Here is a 27,767-nt window from a genome sequence, read left to right as displayed (position 1 = left end):
AAAACCTTTACTGTCCTTTACTCAGAGCCACGTTTACTGCACTAGGAAATCCTGCCAATTATCTTGTAGTTTTTATAACACAATGATTTATATTCCTTATAAATATATAAATAATGTCTATATTTTAATAAATATCATTCATATTCCTTTTATTATTTAATCCATTTATTAAAATTAATAAACACACAACATTGTTAATTGTTTATATCTCAATATGAAATAAAAAGTTTGAAAAAAAAATTAATAAACAGAAACCTCAATTATGGTTGGCCCGCTGGAGGCGGGAGCCCTCACTGACCTGAGACAATAATGGTATTCAAAAGAAAGAAGAGTCTCTTCTTTCCTGGAAAGGACTCAGACAATGAAAAGTCATGGACTCATTGGTGGCTACACCATCTAACTTCCTTCTTTAATCTCCATAAAGTGTTAGCTCAGGACGGTTGTATTGCCCTTGAATTTTAAGTTTTTTCTTCACAAAGAAATAATTTGGAGACAAAGTAGAGAGGTTAAGAAAGTAAAGTGAGTGTCTAAGCAAGGTTAGTGGCGTGCTGTGATTCATGGGGTCACGGAGAGTAGGACACGACTGAGCGACTGAACTGAACTGAACTGAACTGATGTACTCTTGCCTGGAAAATCCCATAGACGGAGGAGCCTGGTAGGCTGCAGTCCTTCGGGTTGGGAAGAGTCGGACACGACTGAGCGACTTCACTTTCACTTTTCACTTTCATGCATTGGAGAAGGAAATGGCAACCACTTCAGTATTCTTGCCTGGAGAATCCCAGGGACGGGGGAGCCTGATGGGCTGCAGTCTATGGGGTCGCACAGAATTGGACACGACTGAAGCGACTTAATAGCAGCATGCTCTCAGCGGGAGAGGAGAAATAGGTGAAAACCTACCGTCCCAGGTTTCTCATGCAAGACAGTTATGAGAGGGATAGAAATGAAGAGGTGAAATGCTCACGAGGAAGAAGTCTGGGGGTCAGATTCCTTGATTTTAATCCAGCTCCATTTTCCAAGGGGAGAAGGGGTTTTTGTCCTTACTTAGCTTCGATCTGAAGTGTTATCACGTCCGTGCCTAATGGGTACTTCTTAATCTGTCCTGCTAATCTTACTGTATTGAGGACATCATGAGCAAAAGCTATCTTTGGACACAGGAGATTCCCACCTTTCTCCTCTTTTCTTTGTCTGCAACCTAGACAAGTACCATCCAAGATCTGTGATTTCCTATCAGTCTGGAAGTTCCTGCTTTCCTCTGCCTTTCAGTTCAGTTCAGTTCAGTTCAGTCGCTCAGTCGTGTCCGACTCTTTGTGACCCCATGAATCACAGCACGCCAGGCCTCCCTGTCCATCACCAACTCACAAGACGCAGGCGCCCCTGACCCCATTTCTCTGCTCATACCTAGTGACCTGCCTGCTGTAATAGCTGCACACCCCACTGCAAATCCCTGATGCTCCTGAGCGGGGAGACATCTTTACAAAAGAAATGGGGTAGTCGAATTATTTCAGGTCGGCAACTTCCAAAGTCACTAGTGTCGTCCGGAAACCACTGGACTCTCAGGAGTCTGACGCAGAAGCCTCTCCCAGTCTCCACCGCATCACCCCTCCCCAGTCAGTTCTCCTCTGAAATACTTTAAAACTAGAGCATCTTCCTGACTAGTTCACAGCCCTCCATGTTTCCCAGAATGCGGACTGTCGGCCCGGCTGACCCCGATGGTTGACTCCTCCTTAATGTCCTGTCCCTGCAGAGAGGACTCCAACCCCAAGCTTCCCTAATGCTCTGGTTCGTGTGCGCCTCCAAGGATCGGCACGTGACGGGCCCACGGCCTTTAACACGCCACATAGTGTGTCAGAAATGGGATCGCCACACACGCACGTCTAAAGTTCTGCACTCAGGGGCCTGAACCGCGGTGCCCTGAGCAGGTGACCTTCAGGGGGCTTGAGGATCCGGGGACGAACAGTCACCTGGGCCGGGTCCTGCCGCGCGTCATTTGCCATAGGACCCATTCGGTGCAGCAGGGAAAACCTTTGCCGAAAATCCCGAAAGCGGTTCTGCAACCCGCTCACTCCTGTGCAATGTGGACGGCGACCCTCTGGATCGTTCCAGTGTCTTTAAACTCTGCTCTACCCAGTGATTTAGAGCCCCAGGTCCTGCAGACAGCAGCAAAAACGGTCAAACGACCATCAGAAAGACGCCAGAAGTCCCGCCTCCTCCTATTTCACATTCCCGGAAAAGCCCCAGTTTGGGGGCTTCATTGGTGCGGAGTACAAGGCCGCGCACAGACTTCTGGACAGTGTAGTTCCCCTGCGTCCAGGGATTGCTGTGTGGACCAGACCCTCCCCCTCCCTGCAGGGCACTAATGGGCCAAGTCCGCCGGAAGAACCACTTAAAAACACATCAAAATAGACCCAGCAAATCCTGTATGTATAATATTTTAAAAATTCTGGTCTAACTCTCATTTCTCAACATAAAATATGATACAAGATTAGAAAAAATGCATTCCAGTTGTGTAAAGACTGAGTAGTCAGAGTCGTTGTTTTTGTTTTTTATGAAAATCCTGGAAGCATTTGCAAGAAAGGAAATAAGATTTTGGAATAAAAAAGGCAATTCTGTATTATTGTCTAAAAAAAAATACATGAAACTAGATAACAGAACTCTACAGTGGATACTGTCTGCCTAAACAAACCTAAGGGGTAATAACGAACCACAACACATTTACTTGGGATCAAAGAATTGCAACTCGGTGCACATTAAAGTATCATGGCTTCCCAGGTGGTGCAGTGATAAAGAATCTGCCTACCAGTGAAGGAGATTCAAGAGACTCGGGTTTGATCCCTGGGTCGGGAAGATTCCCTGGAGGAGGACATGGCCACCCACTAGTGGGAAATCCCATCAGGGAAATCCCATAGAAAAAGGAGCCTGGTGGGCTACAGTCCCTGGGGTCCCAAAGAGTGGAGGGGACTGAGCATGCAGGCACATTAAAGCATCAATAGCAATAAAAAAAAGATGTTGTCTAGGGAATAAAAGGAGCTTTTAAAGACAAAAAGAGGTCCTCATTCCAAAGGATTTTAATTGGAGTTGGAGGCAAAAGCTAGTCTTGGAAGAACAGGATTGAGTGCTATGGCCATCACTAGAGGGAGCTAACCTGTGTGATAAGTTGCAGACATTCTTGCAGAGTCCTTGGAATATTTGCAGGTTGGTACAGATCAAAAGTTCGTGGTTTCACAAGATGGGGAGGTACAGGAGACCCACAATTAAAAGCCTCCTATGAAAGTGAAAGAGGAGAGTGAAAAGGTTGGCTTGAAGCTCAACATTCAGAAAGCAAAGATCATGGCATCTGGTCCCATCACTTCATGGGAAATAGATGGAAAAACAGTGGAAACAGTGTCAGACTTTATTTTGGGGGGCTCCAAAATCACTGCAGATGCTGATTGCAGCCATGAAATTAAAAGACGCTTGCTCCTTGGAAGGAAAGTTATGACCAACCTTGATAGTATATTAAAAAGCAGAGACATTACTTTGCCAACCAAGGTCCGTCTAGTCAAGGCAATGGTTTTTCCCGTGGTCATGTATGGATGTGAGAGTTGGACTGTGAAGAAAGCTGATCGCCGAAGAATCGATGCTTTTGAACTGTGGTGTTGGAGAAGACTCTTGAGAGTCCCTTGGACTGCAAGGAGATCCAACCAGTCCATTCTAAAGGAGATCAATCCTGGATGTTCATTGGAGGGACTGATGCTAAAGCTGAAACTGCAATACTTTGGCCACCTCATGCGACGAGTTGACTCACTGGAAAAGACTCTGATGCAGGGAAAGGTTGGGGGCGGGAGGAGAAGGGGACGACGGAGAATGAGATGGCTGGATGGCATCACCGACTCTGTGGACATGAGTTTGAGTGTACTCCGGGAGTTGGTGATGGACAGGGAGGCCTGGCGTGCTGTGATTCATGGGGTCGCGGAGAGTCGGACACGACTGAGCGACTGAACTGAACTGAACTGATGGAGAAGGAAATGGCAACCCACTCCAGTATTCTTGCCTGGAAAAGTCCATGGACAGAGGAGCCTGGCAGGCTGCAGTTCATGGGGTTACATGACTGAGAACACATGCATGAGGGTGGAGGGAGATGGATTGGTAGCAATAAACTGGTAGAACTTAAAAAAAAAAAAAAAGCCTCCTAACTCCAGGTTAAAAACCCCTTGACATAAATGACTCCACTTTATTTCACATTTCCGAACATTACTGATTTGTCATGCCTTACAGGAGTTTTCAAAGCAAATATAAATGTTTTCACAGTATATACACAAACTATACAAAAATAGCAGGCTTTTAAAAAAAACAAAAATTTTGAAACAAGAAAACACTTAGGATACTGAGCTATCTATAAATTTTTAAAGTTAATATATAAATAATAAGTAAATTCAATAAGTACTACAAATTTAGGAGAAGACTGAAAATCTTCAAAAAGCAAAATTCTTGTATGCAACTTGAGATCAGAATTACAAAATGCGTAAACATTTTAAAAAAGTTATTTTATTTTTCATTAGGAAAAGGAAAAGGCAACCAATCAGACTGATGAGACCTAAGTTAAGTCTGACATTATCTAATGTCAGTAACACTAGAGAAATTAATAAATATCATAAACCTTCATTAGGTTATCTATTAAAATTATTTTGCAAAAGCATTTGGTACTACATAGCTCAGGTGGTAAAGAATCCGCCTGCAATGCGGAGACCCCGGTTTGATTCCTGGGTCGGGAAGATCCCCTGGAGAAGGGATAGTCTACCTACTCCAGTATTCTTAGGCTTCCCTTGTGGCTCAGCTAGTAAAGAATCCATCCGCAATGTGGGAGACCTGGGTTCGATCTTTGGGTTAGAAAGATCCCCTGGCGAAGGGAATGGCTACCCATTCCAGTATTCTGGCCTGGAGAATTTCAGGGACTGTATAGTCCATGGGGTCTCAAAGAGTCAGAGGCGACTTTCACTACAGTTACCTTTGTTCCTCTGTGCAAAAACTTCTATTGATATATGCACTGCATAAACCCGTGTGTCAATCAGAAAACATGTCAGATATTTCTAAGTAGCATTGCTACACCTCTCAAAAGCATAAAAAAAGCAAAGAAGGAAAAATTTCAAGAATGGAATGTAAAACTTAAGTCTCAAAACTCAGACCATATAAATCTACACAAATAGATTCCTTGCGGGGAAAGGAAATTTGCAGGATAAAACCGTTAATATCTTTTGTACCACAGCTAAGTGCACAAAATACGATATGGACATGAAAATGGGACAAACCAGCCAGCATGAAGGAAACCCCAATGGACATAAATCTGGGAAATTTTGAGTTTCAAAACAAATGACAGCTTTCCCAGGTGGCGTTTCCTTCCTGTGTGAGGCTGGGAAGGGCTCCTGCGGCCGCTGTTTCAACCCAGCAGGTTAACAATCAAGATGGTACATGCTGAAACCTTTTCTCGTCCCTTGAGTCGGAATGAAGTTGTTGGTTTAATTTTCCCTTTGACAATATTTGGTGCAGCAACATATTTTACAATTAAATGGATGGTAGATGCAATTGATCCAACCAGAAAGCAAAAAGTAGAAGCCCAGAAACAGGCAGAAAAATTAATTAAACAAATTGGTGTGAAAAATGTGAAGCTTTCAGAATATGAAATGAGTATTGCTGCTCATCTAGTAGACCCTCTTAACATGCATGTTACTTGGAGTGATATAGCAGGTTTGGATGATGTCATTACAGATCTGAAAGACACAGTCATCTTACCAATCAAAAAGAAGCATTTGTTTAAAAATTTCAGGCTTCTACAGCCTCCAAAAGGTGTGCTTCTCTATGGGCCTCCAGGCTGTGGTAAAACGTTGATTGACAAGGCCACAGCCAAAGAAGCAGGCTGTCGTCAGCCTTTAACACTGACGGATAAGTGGTATGGAGAATCTCAGAAACTGGCTGCTGCTGTTTTCTCCCTTGCCATAAAGCTACAGCCTTCCATCATCTTTATAGATGAAATAGACTCCTTTCTACGAAACCGTTCCAGTTCTGACCATGAAGCTACAGCCATGATGAAAGCTCAGTTTATGAGTCTCTGGGATGGATTGGATACTGATCATAGCTGCCAGGTCATAGTGATGGGAGCTAATCATCCTCAGGATCTGGATTCAGCTATAATGAGGAGAATGCCCACGAGATTCCCTATCAACCAGCCTGCTCTGAAACAAAGAGAAGCAATCCTGAAACTCATCTTGAAAAATGAAAATGTGGATAGGCATGTGGACCTGCTCGAAGTTGCCCAGGAAACTGATGGATTTTCCGGCAGTGACCTAAAAGAAATGTGTTGAGATGCTGCCCTCCTCTGTGTCAGAGAATATGTTAATTCTACATCGGAAGAAAGCCATGATGAAGATGAAATTCGACCTGTGCAACAACAGGACCTGCATCGGGCAATTGAAAAGATGAAGTCAAAGGATGCAGCATTTCAGAATGTTTTAACACATGTTTGTTTAGATTAAGAGTAAACATCGTTTGTACAGTTCAACATGATCTAGTTTGGTGTGCCCTCTTATCATTAGCGGAAATAACTGGAGGAGGAGTGTTCTTTCAACACTGAGAGAGTTTTATGTTCATGACACTGGTTTTATACTCTGAATTCTAAGTTATCGAGACATAGTTGTTATATAAATGGTATTACTACGTGTGAAAAATCATGAGGAGGAACAATTTAATCAGCCTGACTGTGGGTGCTTGTGTTTGACCTCTTTAGCCATATGTTGCAGCCTTATAGCGTCTAAGCTGGTCTTAAGGTAACAAATGATTTACTGAGTCATTAGTGAGAATTGGAGATGTGGTTAAGTGCTGGTTTCTAGATATGTGAGAGACAGTGTGTGTGTCTATTAAATGTATATATTCACACATTTTATATTGACATTCTGTAGATAGGTTTGAATATAGAAACTTTTTTTTATCTCAACTACTGAATCAAAAAGTACCAAATAGCATATAGCAAGACTAAGATTAATGGTTGTGTCTAAAATGTACAATGATTCAGCCATTTCTAGTTGTCAGTTATTTCAGGTTTTTTCTAAGTTGAGTGTTTCTCTGGAGTTGAATAGTTGAAGTTAGTGACATCAGAAACTTAGATGTGGCTCAATTATGGTTGTCGGGATAATTAAATAAAAATGCTTGTTCAGTGATCAGCACTGAATGGTTGTCAGGCAGTTGTGTGATCAAACCTGTTTCACCTCTTGCTGCAAGCATGCTGAGTAAAGACTTTTTTTTACCGATATATGTAAAGGTGGGCTGAAAGCCTCGCAAAAGAATGGCTTTGAAAAACCTCAGCGCCAACCTTTCCTTTCTTCGTTTAATGTAACAGTTCTGTTGTAACCGTGGGTTTTCAACCGTGGGTTGTTGTTATTTATGAGTTATTAATTAATTCCTTTGATAATAAGTCTCTCACAAGAACCCATTGGATAGTTTGTTCATCATTTGTTCTTTGAATGGTGGGTGGGGCAGAGGTTCAAGTTTTGAAAAATTGTGAAGGTGATTGAAAAATTGATGCAAAACACAAGATACCAAAAATAAAATATTTCATCTCCATTTTTAATAACAATTATACTATTATTTTATAAATATACAATAAAGAGGTCCCTCTTAAAAAAAAAACAAATGACAGTACTGGACTTTAACCTGCTTAATAATGACTTAAATATTTAAAAATCCACTGATATTGATTAATGGAGAACTCACTTGGGAAGCTGAATTTCAAAGTAGAATGCCAACTAATATGGAAAATTGAAGGAAGACTTCCCTGGTGATCCAGTGGCTAATAATCTGCACTTCCAATGCAGGGTGTCTGGGTTCAATCCCTAGTCAAGGAACTAGATTCCATATGCTGCATGCCACAACTAAGACCACAAATAAATAAATAAGAAAATTGATGGAATTTGAAAATCATCAGTGGTGGTTAAAACTAAGGGATGAAATATTGATATGGATCAGTATATTTACACAGTTTCAAAATATCTTCTGAATATTTATTGGAAAGGAAAATAGTAATTCTAAAGTCAAGAACACAAACTTAAATAAGTGCCTAAAATGAATATAAACATTGAGAAGCATGGATACCACATGCCTCCTGATAAGAAATATTGTGAAATATAAAATATCACTCCTGTGGTTTCTGTTAAATAATACAGAGGTGAAATACAATCATTAGGGAATATCAGAAAAATAAAAAGAAATTTTACAAAATAAATGACCTATATTTGTCCAGATAGTCGAGTCTAAGGAACTCAATGAAACACTGATGAACTTTCATTAAAGGAGTGCAGAGGGTAAATGATAACTAAACGTAACATGCAATTCTGAATTTGGGCACAGACCAGGAAAAAGGCCAAGGGAAAATATTGGGATGAATGACAACATTTGAATATGGACTATGGATTAAATAATAGTATTCTATTACTATAAGGGCTTCCCTGGTGGCTCAGAGGTTAACGCGTCTGCCTCCAATGTGGGAGACCCGGGTTCAATCCCTGGGTCGGGAAGATCCCCTGGAGAAGGAAATGGTAACCCACTCTAGTATTCTTGCCTGGAGAATCCCATGGATGGAGAAGCCTGGTAGGCTACAGTCCACGGGGTCGCAGAGAGTCGGACATGACTGTGCGACTGAACAGAACAGAACAGAATAGTATTCTAAGTCCCTGGTGGTCCAGTGGTTAGGACTCTGTGACTCCACTGCAGGGGGTACAGGTTTGAGCCCTGGTTGGGTAACTAGGATCCTACAAGCCATGTAACATGGCCCCCCAAAATTTTATTAGTATTTTACCAGTATTGAACTTCCTGATTATGATACTACTCTAACATAAAATGTGCTCTTAGGTATAACATACATTGAAGTATTCACTTGTACAGAGGCAAAATACTTCCAAATTAAACTCAAATTGCTCAGAAATACACAATAGTATGTATATGGAGACAATGATCAAGAAAAAAGTGCAAAACAGACAATTGTTTAACCTGGGTAAAATTTATGCAAGAATGTCTTTTGCTATTCCTGCAACTTCTCTGTAAGTTTGAAGCTATATGAAAAATTTAAAAACACAAAAATATCATATCAATTCAAAAGATGCATAAAGCATAATTTGATGCTAATTCACCCATTTTTTTAAAGCAAAGTTTAGAATGGATTTCCTTCCATTCCGTTCCATTCAGTCGCTCAGTCATATCCGACTCTTTGTGACCCCGTGGACTGTAGCCTACCAGGCTTCTCCGTCCATGGGATTCTCCAGGCAAGAATACTGGAGTGGGTTACCATTTCCTTCTCCAGGGGATCTTCATATATATGATGTTATATTTCTCCTAAGATCAGAGACTAAAGAAATATAATTGGTATCTTTTGTCCTTCAGCAGTACTCCATGTGAACTACTTAATTCTATACGAGAATACATATATATATATATACACATATGTGCATTAGAAAGGAAGAAATAAACTGTCTTCTCTCACCTTGAAACATGCACTAGAATGTTACCATCCAGCTCAGTCCTAGTGTGAAGAGTCTACAGATGTTGGAAGTTGTCTGTGCCCCCTGCAGTGGAAGCACAGAACCTTAACCACTGGACCACCAGGGAAGTCCTCGTACGGCTCATTTTTTAAGTTAGTACTGATTAAAAAAAAACTTCAGGACAAATTTTAAGCACTCACATCCAATGTCAGAGCAAAGGAGTAAGTCCACAGTTACAACTGTGAAACCCACATAAACATACCTATATGTTTACATCTGGACTCACCTAACATCCCTGGCACTGTATTCTATTAAAAAAACAAAACAAAAACTTCACACAAACAAGCCTGGACAAGGAGACTCCTTCCCCTTTATAGTCATCTTAACTCAGATGTGTTTTTACTGAATGGCTCAGATGGTATAGAATCTGACTGCAGTGCAGGAGACCTGGATTTGATCCCTGGGTCAGGAAGATCCCCCAGAGAAGGGAATGGCTACCCACTTCAGTATTCTTGCCTGGAGAATCCCATGGACAGAGGAGCCTGGTGGACTACAGTCCATGGGCTTGCAAAGAGTCAGACATGACGGAGAGACTAACTTTTTCACTCTTTCCCTAGAAAGCTGCAGACGGGGGACTTGGAAATGTCCAGTCCTCTCCTCAGGATAAGAGAGCTTGAAACAGCAGAAAGAGGAAAACACTAGTACTCACCTCAGAAGGCCACACCTGTACAGGACGATCACCTTGATGTCAAGAGACAATAAAGAAAATGAACACGCCGACAAACCACATTTAATACATCAGCGAGTGTGGCCCTTCAAAGACTTTGTGGATGAAGCCATTTCTGTTTCAAATCCTGCAATGTCTCCCCACTTCATTTAGAGTCAAAGCCAAGACCCTCATAGTATCATGCAGTGTTTGCCTGCAAACAGAACCCCAATCCTCTCTGAAATAATCTCCTGTTATTCCCTCTTCATCACTTGATTCAGCTCCATGACCTCCTTGATATGCCTCAAACGTTCCAGGATATACTCCAGCCATAAAGCCCTTAAACTAGACATTCCCTCAATGTGGAGAGAATTTCTCCTGATACCCACAGAGCCTGTGCCTTCTCTTCCAAATCTTTGTATAAGTTACCTTCTTGAAGATGTCCCAACTTTATTTGATTTACACTTATGACCTGTCCTTATCCCCTCATAGCTTGGTGTGTATGATTCAACTTACCGTGCTCCAGTTTTTCCCTTCAGTAATACTTATGATCATCTAGTTTTTTTATACAGTTTATTTATTATGCTGTTTATGTTAACTCTGCAGGGCAAGATTTTTTTTCTTTTTTCAACTTTTTTGTTCAATGATGCCTTTCAAGTGCCCAGAACAGTGATTCAGGCAACTAAGTGAAAAATGAATGATTAAGAAAAAATCCACCTAAGAATGGAATCAAGAAAGAGCAATGAGGTAGGAGTGGGAAAGACGTTCAAGAGGGAGGGGACATATGTATACCTATGGCTAATTCATGTTGATGCACGGAAGAAACAAACACAATATTGTAAAGCAATTATCCTCCAATCAAAAATAAATAAATAAATAATTTTTTTAAAAAGAGTTGGGGGAGGGAAGATAAATTGGGAGATTAGGACTAAGATACACAAACTACTATATATAAAATAGATAACCAAGAACGACCTACTGTACAGAACAAGGAGCTATACTCAATATTTTGTAATAACCTGCAAGGAAAAATAATCTGAAAAAGAATGAATGTATGTATAACTAAATCACTTTGCTGTACATCTGAAATACAACACTGAAAATCAACTATATTCCAATAAAAATAAAGCCCCTAAGTGATGTGGACCGATTTATCTTCCACATTGCTAAACATCTTTAAAAATACCCTGTTGAAGACTGAAAATGCAGTCAATTAATAGCCTTGAGTAATTGATTTGCATGCAACTTCTTTTTACTGAGGTTTGTTGAATTTTGGAGTGAATTTCCCTAAATATCCTAACTGTTGCTATTTTTGCAAAATGTGTGCATATGTTAATAAACATACTTCTTTTTAAACTTAAAAACAGAAGAAGAGAGAGTATTGGGCGTTTAAAGCCAGACAAGTTTACTTATTAAAAAAAAAATTCAACAGTCTTTGGGATGCAGATTTAAAGTGGTGATCCTTATGTGGACCATTCTCTCCTTAAATATATAATATAAACACTGTGTAATGTTATTTTTAGTATTCCAATTTCTTATTAGTTGAAGTAGTTCATGACTCAAGCCTTCATATTTCTCATAAATAATTAAGTGCCTAATGGCTGGGGACAGCAGTGAACATATAAAAATAAAGGGCTGCAACCTTTTTCTCTTTCCAATACTGCCCCTCAAAAATAGCACTGATCCAAAACAGCAGCAGTCTTGGCAGGGAAGTCTGAAAGAGCTTGCAAAAGCACTTTCGTTGTTTGTTTGTGCTTCCCTAGTGGCTCAGATGGGAAAGAATCTGCCTGCAGTGCAGGAGATCTGGGTTCAATCCCTGGGTCAGGAAGATCCCCTGGAGAAGGGAATGGCTATCTACTCCAGTATTCTTGTCTGGAGAATTCTATGGACAGAGAAGCCTGGCGGGCTACAGTCCATGAGGTCACAAAGAGTCTGACATGACTAAGTGACGAACACTTTCACTTTTCATGTTTATAGTCTTCCTCTTCATCCCCTCCACCTCCTTGCTATTTTTCTTTTTCGCCGCACTGTGGGGCTTGCAGGATCTTAGTTCCCTGACCAGGGATGGAACCCAGGCCCTGAGCAGTGAGAGCACAGAATCCTAACTCCTGGACCACATGGGACTTCCCTTGTTATCTTCCTTTTAAACATAATGCTGAGATGGCCTCTTAAGTGCAAACCCAAGGGAGCCCCGGGGCCAGAGGCTGCTGTAAGTGAAAACGCCCCTGAGTTTGTCCCCTCTATGCTTCCTCAGAGGAAAAGCCCGAGCTCCGTGAGGTTCTGATGTGGCTCTAGCGTGACAATGGGTGGATGACCTGACACAAAAGGTTTTCTCAAGACGATAATCACGTGGCTCCTCTTCACTACACCATCTCAGGTGGCAGCAAGACCCGTCTCTTCTAGCTCAGGTTATCTGCAGGCTGTCTCTTCCCAGTGTGTGCTCTGACGTTGACAGAGGTGGACCCACGGGTGAAGAGGCTTCTCACTGAGTCTCTCTACAGCCTGAATCCTCCCATGATGGGGGGTTGAAGGCTCCGGATATTTACTGCATTCACAGGCGTCTCTCCCATATGACCACCTGTGGGTTTGAAGAGGGGACCAAAAAAGCCTTCTCCAGCGTTCTTTGCTGGGAAGAACTTTTCCCCTCCAGCCTGGATCTCCTCCTTGAAGACCAAGGGCGAGCAGTGGGTGAAGGCTGCCTTCTCAAGTGTGAACCCGCTGGTGCTGCAGGAGGTGGGACCTGCGCTTGAAGGCCTTGCTGCACTGGGAGCACTTAAATGGCGTCTCCGCGGTATGGATGACCGAGTGCTGCAGGAGGTAGGTGCTCCGGTGGAAGGCCTTCCCGCACTGGGTGCAGGCGTAGGGCTTCTCGCCGGTGTGGACCCGCTGGTGCTGCAGCAGCTCCGAGCAGCAGCGGAAGGCCTTGGCGCACTCGGCGCACTCGTAGGGCTTCTCCCCGGTGTGGATGACGTAGTGCTGGATGAGGTGCGCTCGGTTGCTGAACGACTTCTCACACTCCTTGCATTCGAAGGGTTTTTCACCGGAGTGGGTCCGATGGTGGCGGATGAAGGTGGAGCGGTGGGTGAAGGCCTTGCGACACTGGCTGCACTCGTACGGCTTCTCCCCGGTGTGCACTGGCTGGTGCTGCAGGAGGTAGGACCTGCGCTTGAAGGCCTTGCCGCACTCGGCGCACTTGTACGGCTTCTCCCCGGTGTGGATGAGGTAGTGGCGGATCAGCGTGGAGCTCTGGCTGAAGGCTTTCCCACACGCGTTGCACTCGTAGGGCTTCATGCCTGTGTGAATCCGCTGGTGGCGCACGAGGTACCACTTCCTACTGAAAGCCTTCCCGCACTGCTTGCACTTGTAGAGGTGATGAATGGGGAAGCCTTTTCCAGGTCGCTGTGGGTCACGTTCGTGGAGAACATTCCCCCGAGAGACTCTCTCCTGGAAAGCCCCTGAGTGCAGACCATCACCTGCCTCTAAACCGTCATCCTCAAGGCTCGTCTTCCCAGGATGGGCCTCCTTGCCAGCGTCCATCTCTGGCCCTCTCCACATTTCCAAGAGCCCTTGTGGTGCGCCAGCTCGCCCCAACCTGGAGTCCCAGGAAGATCCCAGAGTCAGGCTTCCCTGGAGCAAGGCTTCCTCAGATAAAACTGGCTGAGAATTGCTTGGCTCTCTGGTCTGACATTTTGGTCCGTCACCTGGAAAGAAGCCAATACATGAAGGGGGATTTTTAGTGATGCAAAAGGGAAGGAACCAAAGCAACACTTCAGTGGACAAACGAGCATGAGAGCAGCACCTCTGACACGTGCTGTGGCTTTACACCAACATAAGCTAGACTTCCAGTTACTTTGTATGATCCTTGTACCCTGACAGCATGAAAGGGATGATCCAAGGGCAAGCTGGGCCAGAAGACAGAGGACCTGGAGCAGGGGAGGGAGGACAGTTTCAGTAATACTGTCTGGAGAGCATTTGCCCTGAGGACTGATGCCTTGGTTCTGTGAGAGTGCAGGAATGTGCCACCTTGCAACACTGGGAAGAAATAGCCCATCTTCCCTGAGATGTGCCGTGTGTGTGTGTGTGCGCGCACACGCACGCACGTGTGCTTGGTCATGGCTGACTCTTTATGACCCCCATGGACTATAGCGCAACAGGCTCCTCTGTCCATGGGATTTCCCAGGCAAGAATACTGAAGTGAGTTGCCATTTCCTTCTCCAGGGGATCTTCCTGGCTCAGGGATCGAACCTACAACTCCCGTGTCTCCTATATTGGCAGGCAGATTCTTTACCACTGTGCCACCTGGGAAGCCCATAAGCTGGGTCCTAATGCAGACACTGGAGTTGCCAGAAAGAAGGAAGGATGGGGTACTCGGCTGAAATAGAAGAGTAAGCGTGAGTAGATTCAACCCTGCAGACTGCTTAAGAATTATAAGAAAATGGAATGTTCCGTTCAGTTCAGTTCAGTCGCTCAGTCATGTCCAACTCTTTGAGACCCCATGAACCATAGCATGCCAGGCCTCCCTGTCCATCACCAACTCCCGGAGTTCACTCAAACTCATGTCCATCGAGTCGGTGATGCCATCCAGCCATCTCATTCTCTGTTGTCCCCTTCTCCTCCTGCCCCCAACCTTTCCCAGCATCAGAGTCTTTTCCAGTGAGTCAACGCTTTGCAAAATGGAATGTTACTCAGTCATAATAAAGAATAAAAGTGTTTACAGCAACATGGATGAACCAAAAGATGATCATACTAAGTGAAGTAAGTCAGACAGAGAAAAATAAATATCATATCACTTATATGTGGAACCTAAAAAAATGCAAAAAGATACAAATTCAACTTATTTACAAAACAGAAACAGACCCACAGACAGAAAACAAACTTATGGTTACCAAAGGGGAAAGGGTGAGGAGGGAAAGATAAATAGGAGTTTGGGATTACTTGATACACACTATTATATATGAAACAGATAAACGACAAAAGACCTCTTGTATAACACAGGGATTATACTCAATATCTTGCAATAACCGATACAGGAAAAGAATCTGAAAAAGAATATATATACGTGTGTATAACTGAATCACTTTGCTGTACACATGAAACTTAACACAACAGTGTAAATCAACTCTACTCCAATTTTTTAAAAAAGGTGCCCAGAAGATGACCTGGGAGGTAATAAGTGTTATCTAAGTGGTTGATGCTTCCCTGGTGGCTCAGTGGTAAAGAATCCATCTTCCAATGCAAGAGAAATGGGTTCGATCCCTGGGTTGGGAAGATCCCCTGGAGAAGGAAATGGAAACCCACTCCAGTACTCTTGCCTGGAGGATCCCATGGACAGAGGAGCCCAGCGGGCTACAGTCCATGGGGTTACAAAGAGTTAGACATGACTTATCGAGTTAATGAAAACTAAAACAAGTGGTTGATACACAAAACACTGAAAACAGTGCCTAAACAAAGAGAAAGAATTCCCTGGCGGTCCAGTGATTACCACTCCATGTTCTCACTGCTAAGGACTGGGTTCAATCTCTGGAGATCCTGCAAGCCTTTGTGATGTGGACAAAAAGGAAAAAAAGAGTTAGAAAAAGAAAACAGCATGAGAAGCCTGGTGAAGGCAATACCACAGGGGTGGCGACAGGAAGCAGACAGTGAAAATCTCAGAAGAGAAGGGGCAGAGGGACACACCAGGCCAAACGCTAGGAAACAAGTTTCCATTGCTGAGGGGTGTTAATGTGGTGTCAGCAGGAAGGGCTCTGGAGTCAGAATGCCTCAGTTCCAGGCGTGGTTTGTGGGATCTTAGTTCCCTGACCAGGGATCAAACCCTGGCCCCTGCAGTGGAAGCATGCAGGCCTCACCACTGGCCTGCCAGGGAAGTTCTATCTCTCTTCTCTAAGTCATAATTTCCTCACCGAGAGCTGAGAAGACTGTTTCTCCAGCTGTCATGAAGGTTAAATGAGAAAATGCCTGCAAAGCTCCTGGCACAGTTCTCGGCGCCGTGTGAGCACTTATGGCGGTTAATTTTGGGCATCAAGTTGGCTTGGTGGTTGTGTCGAGCTCTTTGTCCAAATACCATTCGGCATGCTGCTGTGAAGGCACTTTTTAGGTACTAATGACAGTAAAATTCTCAGACTTTTAGAAAAGCAGGTTCCCCTTCATATGCTGGGCCAAATTCAATCAACTAGTAGCCTTAAGAGCAAAGACAGGGGTGGGAGGTGGGAGGGAAGGCCAAGAGGAAGGAGACGTATGTATTCCAATGGCTGATACATGTTAATGTATGGCGGAAACCAACATAACATTGTAAAGCAATTATCCTCCAATTAAAAACACATAACTTAAAAAAAAAAAGAGAGAGAAAAGACTGAGATGCCCTAGAAGGGAAGGAATTCTGCCTCTAGACTCAAGGCAGCAAGCATCTACTCTCCCAGCTTGCTGGCCTGCCCTGAAGATTTCAAAATCTCTTAGCTCTCACAATCATACGAAGCCAGCTCAATAGAATAGATCTCAATGGACACATATCTCTTTTGGCTCTGATTCTCTGAAGCAGTCTAATGTCAGTATCCTCACTGCTTTAGAGGGCAGTCAGGATGACAGCAACTCCACCATCCAGGACAAGCCATCTTGTTCCACATGCCAAAGAAAGAGGCCTCAGAAGAAACCACCCGTGGTGACACCCAGCCTCGAGAACTGAAACTGCTATTCAAGGCACCACGCCCATCCTCAGAAAGAAAGAGAAAATCTGTCCACGATGACAGTGTCGACAGCGGGGCCGTTCTAGGAGCAACGACTGACAAGGACGGGGCCGGGGACCTGCCACGGTCCTGGGAATAGTCTACCTTTTAGGTGGGGTAAAGGGTGCTTCGGTTTATATTAAAAAGTGAAGCTGAAATCCCACTCCTGGGCATATATCCAGGCAAAACTCTAATTTGAAAAGACATGAGAGAGTCAATTTCTAGGTAGGCTGATAAGAACTCTGGGGTCCCCGAGGAGGAGATAGGGTCTGGAGTTCTCAAGGAGAAGAAAAGGACAAACTTTTTTTTCCTACATTCCTTAGTCTTAGTCACATAAAATTGTTTTTTTCTTTAATACAACTAAACAACTCAGCTTCAACTCTGTACTAAGAATTATATAACAACAATGTATTCTGCTTGAGGACAGTTTCTCCTTCTTGAAAACTTTCTGACTAATCCTGTTATCTTAAAATGTATATTATGGGTTGTAAGATCCTTCTGAAAGATCCTGAAAGATGATGCTGTGAAAGTGCTGCACTCAATATGCCAGCAAATTTGGAAAACTCAACAGTCGCCACAGGATTGGAAAAGGTCAGTTTTCATTCCAATCCCAAAGAAAGGCAATGCCAAAGAATGCTCAAACTACCTCACAATCGCACTCATCTCACATGCTAGTAAAGTCATGCTCAAAATTCTCCAAGCCAGGCTTCAGCAATATGTGAACCGTGAACTTCCAGATGTTCAAGCTTGTTTTAGAAAAGGCAGAGGAACCAGAGATCAAATTGCCAACATCTGCTGGATCATCGAAGAAGCAAGAGAGTTACAGAAAAACATCTATTTCTGCTTTACTGACTATGCCAAAGCCTTTGACTGTGTGCATCACAATAAACTGTGGAAAATTCTGAAAGAGATGGGAATACCAGACCACCTGACCTGCCTCTTGAGAAACCTATATGCAGGTCAGGAAGCAACAGTTAGAACTGGACATGGAACAACAGACTGGTTCCAAATAGGAAAAGGAGTACGTCAAGGCTGTCTATTGTCACCCTGCTTATTTAATTTATATGCAGACTACATCAGGAGGAATGCTGGGCTCGATGAAGCACAAGTTGGAATCAAGATTGCCAGGAGAAATAATCAATAACCTCAGATATGCAGATGACACCACCCTTATGGCAGAAAGTGATGAGGAACTCCAAAGCCTCTTGATGAAAGTGAAAGAGGAGAGTGAAAAAGTTGGCTTAAAGCTCAACATTCAGAAAACACAGATCATGACATCTGGTCCCATCACTTCATGGGAAATAGATGGGGAAACAGTGGAAATAGTGGCTGATTTTATTTTTGGGGGCTCCAAAATCACTGCAGATGCTGATTGCAGCCATGAAATTAAAAGATGCTTACTCCTTGGAAGCAAAGTTATGACCAACCTAGATAGTATATTAAAAAGCAGAGACATTACTTTGCCAACCAAGGTCCATCTAGTCAAGGCTATGGTTTTTCCAGTGGTCATGTATGGATGTGAGAGTTGTACTGTGAAGAAAGATGATCGCTGAAGAATTGATGCTTTTGAACTGTGGTGTTGGAGAAGACTCTCGAGAGTCCCTTGGACTGCAAGGAGATCCAACAAGTCCATTCTAAAGGAGATCAGTCCTGGGTGTTCATTGAAAGGACTGATGCTAAACCTGAAACTCCAATACTTTAGTCACCTCATGCGAAGAGTTGACCCACGGGAAAAGACTCTGATGCTGGGAGGGATTGGGGGCGGGAGGAGAAGGGGACGACAGAGAATGAGATGGCTGGATGGCATCACCAACTGGATGGATGTGAGTCTGAGTGAACTCTGGGAGTTGGTGATGGACAGGGAAGCCTGGCGTGCTGTGATTCATGGGGTCGCAAAGAGTAGGACACGATTGAGCGACTGAACTGAACTGAACATCTTTCTATTGTTAGTTCTAATCCTGTCATCTTAAAATGCAAATTGTGGGAGTGGGTCTAGTAAGATCTTTACAACGTTGAGACATTCTTTTGCAGATCTTTTTTTTCTCTTGTAGTTCTTACTATATAAGTCCCTTTAATATTTGTTGTAAAGCTGGTTTGGTGGCACTGAATTCTAACTTTTGCTTGTCTGAAAAGCTTTTGATTGCTCCACTGATTTTGAATGAAATGAGACATTCTTTTGATTCACTGTTATAACCAATTTAAAAAGTATATAGCTCTCTTGCTAAGACTAGCAAGTGGGGCACTCACCGTCCCTCTTCTGATGTCTATGTCAGAAGCTGTCTCTGTCCGTTTTTCATTTTAATAAAACTGTGCTACACAAAAGCTTTTGAGTGATCAAGGCTGGTCCCTGGTCCCAAAGCTAAATCTTTGAAGAGCATGAATCTGACATTGTTCACTGTAGGCTGTCAGATACACGCACCCCGGATTCACAGCAGCACTGTTCACAACAGCCAAGACACGGAAGCAACCTAAATGTCCATCGACAGATGAATGGATGACGATGTGGTGCTTACATACAGAATATTACTCAGCCATAAAAAGAATGAAGTTATGCCATTTGCAGCAACACAGATGGAACTAGAGGATATTATGCTTTAGTGAAATAAATCAGAGAAAACCAAATGCCATATGGTATCACTTATATGTGAAATCTAACTATACGACACAAAAGAACTTGTCTAAGAAACAGAAACAGATTCACAGATGTGGAGAACAGATTTGTCGTTGCCAAGCAGGGCAGTGATGAGGCGGAAGGACTGGGAGTTTGGGATCAGCAGACGCAAACTATTACATATAGGGTGGATAAGCAACCAGCCCTACTGTAGCACCGGGAACTAGATCAGATGTTCTGGGATAAACCACAGTGGAAAAGACTATAAAGAAAGAATATACAGATGTGCATAACTGAGTCACTTCGCTGTACAGCATAACTGGCACAACACTGGAAATCAACTGTACTTCAATTTAATAGAGAAAATTTAAAAAAAACAACAACAAGGAAGAGGTGGTATCTGGATCTCGAAACAATGGTGTGGTCCGGAGCTGGTCAGCTGATGCACACTAAAGCTCAATGCGAGCGAAACCTCCAGACCCCACGAAGGGCTTCACATGGCAGCTCAGCGGTCACGGCCATGTGCAGTCCCCGCACGTTCTGAAGGCTGCCGTGAGCCCAACTGGCCAGCAGTTACCAGTTCCTACCTGGGCCGGTGCTATGCGGGAGGCCTCTGGTTCCTGTCCACAGTTTCTGCCCGTGCTCCAGCAGGTGGATCAGCTCTGGTTTGGGAATTGGATGGCCTGCGGATGGAGCAAGAAACAGGATACAGGTGTTTGATGAGAAGAATGAAACCCTCCACCCTGTCTGGGACTCTGTGACAGGAAGAGGAAGACCATGAATGAAGCTACTCCCAAGGTAAGTAAGTGCTGATTCGTGACCTGGAACCAAGGACGCACACACCACTCCAGGGCTGCTGTAGAGGGTGGGGTTGTCTGTCTGCACAACACCTGTGCCCTTGAACGTCATCACTGGAAGCCGGCCCCGTGCAGGGGCACAGGACAGGACCCTAGGAAGGGGACCCTCCTTCTGGAATGTCTTTGATGATCCCTCTAAGTCACCGTGTGCTTCAGAACCACCCAAGGATGCCTAAGCCCAACTGCAAACCAAAAGAAACAAAATTGTTCAGGGTCACATCGAGGCATCAATAGTTCTCAAGTCCCTGGTGACAGTGATGACAAATGCTATGGAAGGCCTGCCTGACTCACCTTCTCTTCAGAGAACAGCCCTGCTAACTGGCTGTGGGGACGTGTGACCCCACCAGGTTGGGTCAGTCAGTGTCCCGGCAGAGGAGTCAAAAACAGGGACCTCAGACTGATGCTCAAGGGTACTGGGCGCCGGGATGAGTGCTGGTGTTCTGTTTCCATCCCAGACACAGATCAGGCAGGAGGAGGAGGGGCCAGCAAACTGCAGGGCCCGTGGGGAGCAGGAAAGGTGACTCCCATGACCTTCTGATCAGCCGGACACCAGGAGGAGGATGGGGGCCGCACAGGTCTAAGAGCTGAGCACGTACCCAGGGAGACCAGGAGCCCGCAGGTCTCCAGCATCACCTCCCGGAACAGGGTCCTCTGGTCCAGGTCAAGCTGTCCCCACTCCTCCCGGGTAAAGGTCACGGCCACATCCCTGAAGGTCACCAGCACCTGGCGAGTCAAGCACAGCAGCAGTGATGCGCACTTGGGTGGGATCAAGCCTGTCACTCTGTTGCTGGTGAAGCTGCAGAGACCCAGGCCTGAACCATGAGGCCTGCCGATGGCCAAGTTCTGTGCCGGGTTCAAGGGGGAAGCAGAGGCAGCCTTGGGACATAAAGCAACTGTGGCTGAGAGGAAAGCCTCCGGTGAAGGAGGCCACGGGAGATGACACAGACAGTGGTGTTCCACGAGGTCTGGGCGGCAGAGGTAAGGGCTCTGGGAAAAATGCTCCAGATGTAATTCCAACACCGGCCACAGCAGCGACAGCACCTGAGCTGCCCTCACCCTGTCTGAGCGCCTGCCCAGGCTGAGGGCTTCACACGCTGACGTTCAAGTGACTGCAGATCCCTTGCTCTGGGCCAGAGATCCGGGGTTCAAATGAAGAGTCTGAAGTCTGACACTGTGGCAGTGTGACCGTAGGCACAACATCTCATCATTTCTTCAAGCATCAGTGTCACCATCAATACTACGCTCATTCCCAACGTGCCATGATTCTGAGAACTAAAGAGAAAATAACACATTCACAGGGCAGATGTGGGAGGACCAGCACAGGGAAGTGCTCCATGTCCTCTGTGACATTTACTAATTCCCCACAGCCTTCGAGGGAAAGGCCATCATCGTCTCCCTTGTCTCAGCCAGAGCTCTAGGTCCAGGGAGCCCTAGAAAGTCTCCCATAACCTCAGATTTAAGTTACAGAAGTAGGGAAATGCCCTGGTGGCCCAGTGGTTAGGACTCCATGCTTTCACTGCCAAAGTCCAGGGTTCGATCATTGGTTGCGGAACTAAGATCCCACAAGCCATGTTGCGTGGTAAAAAAAAGGAACAGAACTGGGAACTGAACATCCATCCAGCAAAAGACAGCAGAGAGTTACCAGAAGATGGGCAGGTGGGAGCCAGGGGTACCTCAGTCAGAAGGAAAATGGTCAGGAAAAGACTATCCTAAGAGGAGACACTGAGGCACAGGGATGGGGAGAGAGACAGCCCTGCAGAGATCTGGGATCAGGGCCCCAGACAAAGGGAAACGCAAGGGCAAAAGCTGCACACCGGGCAGAAATGAGTGCAGTGAGCAAGGGAAGAATGGAAGGGGGAGAAGCACAGAGGAACTCACAGGGCAGAACCAGTACAGCCCTGTGGGCCACAGTGCAGGAGACTGTATTTAGAGCACCTGAGTGGGAGGCTCATTCATTCCACCATTTCCTGAGCACCTTTTATAAGCCCGGACCATTCCAGGTCTTGGCAGAGAGCACTACAGGCGCTCAAGTTCTAGGGCTGGAAACAGATGCTAAATGAACAACTAAATAAATGAACAGGACAATGTCAGAGGGACCAAAAGGTTCCAAACTCAAGAAAAACGAGCCAGAAAGCTGAGGAGGTGACTGTCTGCTTGCAATTGGGCACCAGGGAAAGCCTCTCTCAGGAGAGCCAATGGGAGTGAGTCTGAAATAAAGTAAAGAAGGGAACCAAGTGGATGGGAAATCAATAAACAGGACAAGTCCTGACAGTGATCAGGACTGTGATGAGGGCACTCAGGGTAATGGCTATGCAGTTACCCAGGACCTCTTGTGTTTTTGTGTCCAAAGGGACCCCACATTCCTGTACACCATCATACCTGACCATTTGAACGGACTCACTCTGGCTGTAAACCAACCAAAACCCAACTGTCACTTCTGAAGTGTGTGTGTCCTATGTCAGGCTTAGCACGACTCTGTGAGACCCTGTGGACTGTAGCCCACCAGGCTCTTCTGTCCATGGGATTCTCCAGGCCAGAATACTGGAGTGGGTTGCCATGCCCTCATCCAAGGGCTCTTCCCGACCTGGGGATTGAACCTACATCTCTTACATCTCCTGCACTAGCAGACTGGTTCTAGAGCCACCCGGGAAACTTAAAGGTAAATTCCTTGGCCTTTTGGGCTCCCAGCTGCTCCTGACATCTTTTCTCTCCTAGCAGAGCAGCAATCCCCAAACTGCTGCAGGTTACTGCTGCCTCTTCCCCACCCCAGCCCGTATAGAGGAAACAGGACAGGGAAGCCAAGGATCAGATTCCCCCAGGGATGTGCCTCTGCCATCAACGTGGGCTCAGGAGGCAATTCCGTGAAAAGAGAGGCAGAGTGATGCTCCCTGGACCATGCTGGACACTTGGAAATACGTCACCCATGTGCCTTTTCTAGTTCCCTAAACCCAGGTGGAGGAACTGTAATATAAAAGCCAAGCACAGGAACTATCCTGGCGGGCCAGTGGTTAATAATCCCCTATTCAGGGGACACCAGTTCGATCCCTGCTCGAGAAACTAGGATCTCACATGCCTCACGACTCAGCCAAAAAAAAAAAAAAAAAGTCAAGGGCAGCACTGAAAGTTACTCAAGGTCCTAGACTCGGGAAGGGGCGCGGCCTCAACACGCAGAAAGGTCTCGGAACTGTGCGGCCTGCGCTCCGCCCTGCGGGTCCTTCCACTACACTGGTGTGGGCTTGGGGGGAGGAATTCTAGACGGCACGTCTCTCCTTTTTACACGGTGTCCCAGTGACTGACAGAAATAGGATCCACCGTACGGAGCCCCTAACCTGGGCTCCAACACGGAGCACAAGCGACCCCCTCCTGAGGCTCCGAGACAGTGTCCTGTAGAGGACAAGGCGACGAGCCACAGGACACCGCTGTCCAGCACCGCAGTGCGCCCGGGCCACGTGGGTGGGTCGGAGCGGGTGCGCATCGTCCACTCACCCGCGCCGGGGTCAAGAGCGCCGCCATCGCACCGCCGGGAGTGCAGGATCACGCGACGACGCCGGCGAGCGGCGGGTCCAGACGGCTTAGCTGACCCTCCCCCAGGACGCACAGAGGCGTACGTGGGCCTATCCTCGCCGCTCCGTCCCCAAACCCCGGGAAACAGTCACCAAAAACAGACAAAATCTCCCCATCAACAAGCCTCCCGGGCGACTCAGGAAGTCCCGCCCCTGAAAACGCGGACCGGCAACGCCCCCTTCTGTGACGTTATCATCCCGTCCCTCCCAGCACCCGTAGGGCATAGCCTTCTGGGTAATGTAGTCCTGCGTCCGTCCTGGAAGGGTCTGCTGCTAAGTCTCTTGAGTCGTATCCGACTCCGTGCAACCCCATAGACGGGAGCCCACCAGGCTCCCCAGTCCCTGGGATTCTCCAGGCAAGAACAATGGAGTGGGCTGCCATTTCCTTCTCCAATGCGTGAAAGTGAAAATTGAAAGTGAAGTCGCGCCGTCGTGTCCGACTCTTCCCGACCCCATGGACTGCAGCCTACCAGCCTCCTCCGTCCATGGGATTTTCCAGGCAAGAGCACTGGAGTGGGGCGCCATTGCTTTCTCCGCTGGGAAAGGGAATCCACTCCTTCTGGGAGCTAATGGCCCAGAGGCCTGGAGACTGAAGCAGGCAAAGGGTCTACAGAGGCTCCAACCAAGGAGACGAGGCGTTGCATGTTTCTAAGCAAGTGGACGTACTGTATCGTAAATTTTTTAAACTTTGTGTTCTGCTGCCTCACCATTCCCACAGTCTGTGAGCACCCCGCTCAAGTGATGACTGAGCTCAGGGTACACCACTCAGGATACATCATCATTCAGGGTACACCAGAGTGATGAGGCTGTGGCTCCCAGAACTAGCTTCCCTTCTTGTCCTCCCTTGTGACCTAGTGACATTCCAGTGCACCAATGAAGTCCCATCATGACATTTGCCTGTAGTCCCTCTGGGTACAACAATCATGGTTGTTGTCTAGAGGCCCTCTTTGTCTCTGGGTTTCCCTCCTACTAAGTTGAGCGGGCTCCCAGGATATCATGTGTGTGAGAGCTCAGTTGCTTCGGCCATGTCTGACTCTTGTGACCCAATGGACTGTAGCCCATCAGGCGCCTCTGTCCATGGAATTCTCCAGATAGACTACTGGAGTGGGTTACCATTTTTTTCTCCAGAAGATCTTTCCCATCCAGGGTTCCAACCTGAGTCTCCTGTTGTCTCCTGAATTGCAGGCAGATTCCTTACCCACTAAACCATCAGGGAATCCCACAAAGAAAATATAGGGGACTAAAAATAACTGTGTACATGTGAAGTTAGGACAAGTTATAAACAGTAAGGTGCCAAAAAACCAAACACCGAGGTATCACTTCTGAGGTGTCTGGAGCAAAAACAGGGCACTATGCATGAGCCCTGCTGAAAGTGCCACCAAGGGGGTGGGCAGACCACCTAAACCAATAAACATTGGGTGCTTATAAGCCACCCAATCAATGGTGTTTCCTTATAGTAGTTCCAAATGGATTGAGACAGATACAATTAAAAACAAGCAACGAGACATCTGAAAGGAAGAGCAACTTACTAAATGCTATTGGCTGCCATGATCACAGTCTGAGCATGTGTGAAAAGGGGGCAACTTATCCCCACTTCCCTGGTGATCCAGTATTTAAGAATCCACTTGTCAATGCAGGGGATATGGGTGCAATCCCTAGTCTGAGAAAATTCCACATGCGCAAGGCAACTAAGCCCGTGCACCACAACTACTGAGCCTGGGCTCTAGAGCCCTCGAGCTGCAGTTACTGAAGGAAGTGCCTAGAACCTGTGCTCCACCTGTGCTTTCACTAAGAGGAGGGTGAAAAAACTGGCTTAAAACTCGACATTCAAAAAGCTAAGATCATGGCATCCGGTCCCATCACTTCATGGCAAATAGATGGGGAAACAATGGAAACAGTGAGAGACTTTATTTTCTTGGTCTCCAAAATCACTGCAGATAGTGACTGCAGCCATGAAATTAAAAGACACTTGCTCCTTGGAAGAAAAGCTATGCTCAAACTAGACAGCATATTATAAAACAGAGACATTACTTTGCTGACAAAGCTCCGGTATAGCCAAAGCTGTGGTTTCTCCAGTAGTCATGTATGGATGTGAGAGTTGGACCATAAAGAAGGCTAAGTGCTCGAGAATTGATGCTTTTGAACTGTGGTGCTGGAGAAGACTCTTGAGAGTCCCTTGGACAGAAAGGATATCCAATCAGTCCATCATAAAGGAAATCAGTTCTGAATATTCATTGGAAGGACTGCTGCTGAAGCTGAAACACCAATACTTTGGCCACTGATGCAAAGAACTGACTCACTGGAAAAGATCCTGGTACTGGGACAGACTGAAGGCAGGAGAAGGGGACAACAGAGGATGAGATGGTTGTGAATCTGTTTACCTCAGATTGGGACTTGAACCCATGGACTCAAACCCAGCCAAAACCTTACTTGAGATTCAAACCCATGTGGCTGGGACTCAAACCCAGTCAAAACCCACAGTACCTGGTTTCAGGACCCAGTGAAGCTCAGGTTCTTGATGTCTCATCACAGAAAGAATTCAGTGACGACAAAGTGATAAGGAAGAAGTGGATTTATTCAGATTCAGAGAGAAGCACACTCCACAGACAGAGTGTGGGCATAGCAGAGAGCGAGTGTGGCCCTGAAATGTGGCGTGGTTAGTTTTTATAGGCTTGATAATTTCATATGCTAATGAGTAGGAGGATTATTCCAACTATTTTTGGGAAGGGGTGGAGATTTCCAGGATTTGGGCCACCACTCACTCCTTGGTCTTTTGACAGTGACTTGGAACACTCATGGCACCTCTGGGTGTGTCATTTCACTTGCTGATTGAGAATCAAGGTCTAGTCTTGTCTGAAATCTTGGTCCCATTTGATTCTAATTGGTTTATGTAGAGTCCTTGGGCTATGTCATTCTTTAAAAATTTGTGCCATGCCTGCCCCTTTCCCTCCTGTTACAGTTGGATAGCATCACCGACTCGATGGATATGAGTTTGAGCAAGCTCTGGGAGCTGATGCTGGACGGGGAAGACTGGTGTGCTGTAGTCCATGGGGTTGCAAAGAGTTGGATATGACTGAGTGACTGAACTCAACTGAGACTGTAGCCCATCAGGCTCCTCTGTCCATGGAATTCTCTAGGCAAGAATACTGAACTGGGTTGCCATTTTCTCCAGGGGATCTTCCTCACCCAGGGATTAAACCTGGGTATCCTGCATTGCAGGCAGATTCTTTACTATCTGAATCACCAGGGAAGGCAGATGGTAAATGCGTTTTTTGTTGTTGCTGTTCCATCTCTGGCAAATGCTCTTGGCAAGTGCCAATTTGTGGTTGACATCAGCGAGGAATGAGGGAAAAGGTGCAGCCGAGGAGAGAGCTTTGGGTTGTCCACATGGCATAGAGGTTCTTACCAAGTAAGACTAGGAGTTTAGAGTCTTCCATCACAACCCAGTCATGTTCTTTAAGGTCATCAATGACTTGAGAGCCAGAGGCAGCCAGTTGATCTTGAGGTTTTATATGAGATTAAAAGCAACAGGTAGAAATGGACATGAAAAAACAGACTGGTTCCAAATAGGAAAAGGAGTACATCAAGGTTGTATATTGTCACCCTGCTTATTTAACTTCTATGCAGAGTACATCATGATAAACTCTGGGATGGATGAAGCACAAGCTGGAATCAAGATTGCCTGGAGAAATATCAATAACCTCAGATATGCAGATGACACTACCGTTATGGCAGAAAGTGAAGAAGTAAAGAGCCTCTTGATGGAAGTGAAAGAGGAGAGTGAAAAAGTTGGCTTAAAGCTCAACATTCA

The 27,767-nt window shown here is 45.5% G+C and overlaps 1 protein-coding gene and 1 pseudogene across 1 annotated transcript; one reads left to right on the top strand and one right to left on the bottom strand.

The window, feature by feature from the left end:
* The first annotated feature begins 5,367 nt into the window (after positions 1-5,367).
* LOC129546391 (outer mitochondrial transmembrane helix translocase pseudogene) lies at positions 5,368-6,633 on the top strand (annotated as a pseudogene).
* A 939-nt stretch (positions 6,634-7,572) lies between these two features.
* LOC129546389 (zinc finger protein 550-like) lies at positions 7,573-24,099 on the bottom strand. Its single transcript, XM_055411296.2, has 4 exons — positions 23,880-24,099; positions 20,990-21,116; positions 20,124-20,219; positions 7,573-13,907 (listed from the first exon to the last, which is right to left on the bottom strand). The coding sequence occupies exons 1-4, from the start codon at positions 23,904-23,906 to the stop codon at positions 12,910-12,912; spliced, it is 1,248 nt and encodes a 415-aa protein (XP_055267271.1). The 5' UTR covers positions 23,907-24,099; the 3' UTR covers positions 7,573-12,909.
* Positions 24,100-27,767: the final 3,668 nt, after the last annotated feature.

Source organism: Moschus berezovskii, chromosome 22 (genome assembly GCF_049115385.1).
Source record: "Moschus berezovskii isolate FMDL1 chromosome 22, NW_MosBer_1.0, whole genome shotgun sequence".
Classification (NCBI taxonomy): Eukaryota; Metazoa; Chordata; class Mammalia; order Artiodactyla; family Moschidae; genus Moschus; species Moschus berezovskii.
This window is presented reverse-complemented; position numbering and strand designations above follow the sequence as displayed.

What these genes read in the sequence shown, in the direction of transcription:
- LOC129546389 (XM_055411296.2), bottom strand. Translation starts at nt 23,906, where the DNA reads ATGGCGGCGCTCTTGACCCCGGCGCGG. An exon ending in CGGGCTCCTGGTCTCCCTGG is followed by an intron (nt 20,220 to 20,989) that starts GTACGTGCTCAG and finishes CTCCATCCGCAG; the next exon opens with GCCATCCAATTCCCAAACCA. An exon ending in CCCGCATAGCACCGGCCCAG is followed by an intron (nt 13,908 to 20,123) that starts GTAGGAACTGGT and finishes GCTTCTTTCCAG; the next exon opens with GTGACGGACCAAAATGTCAG.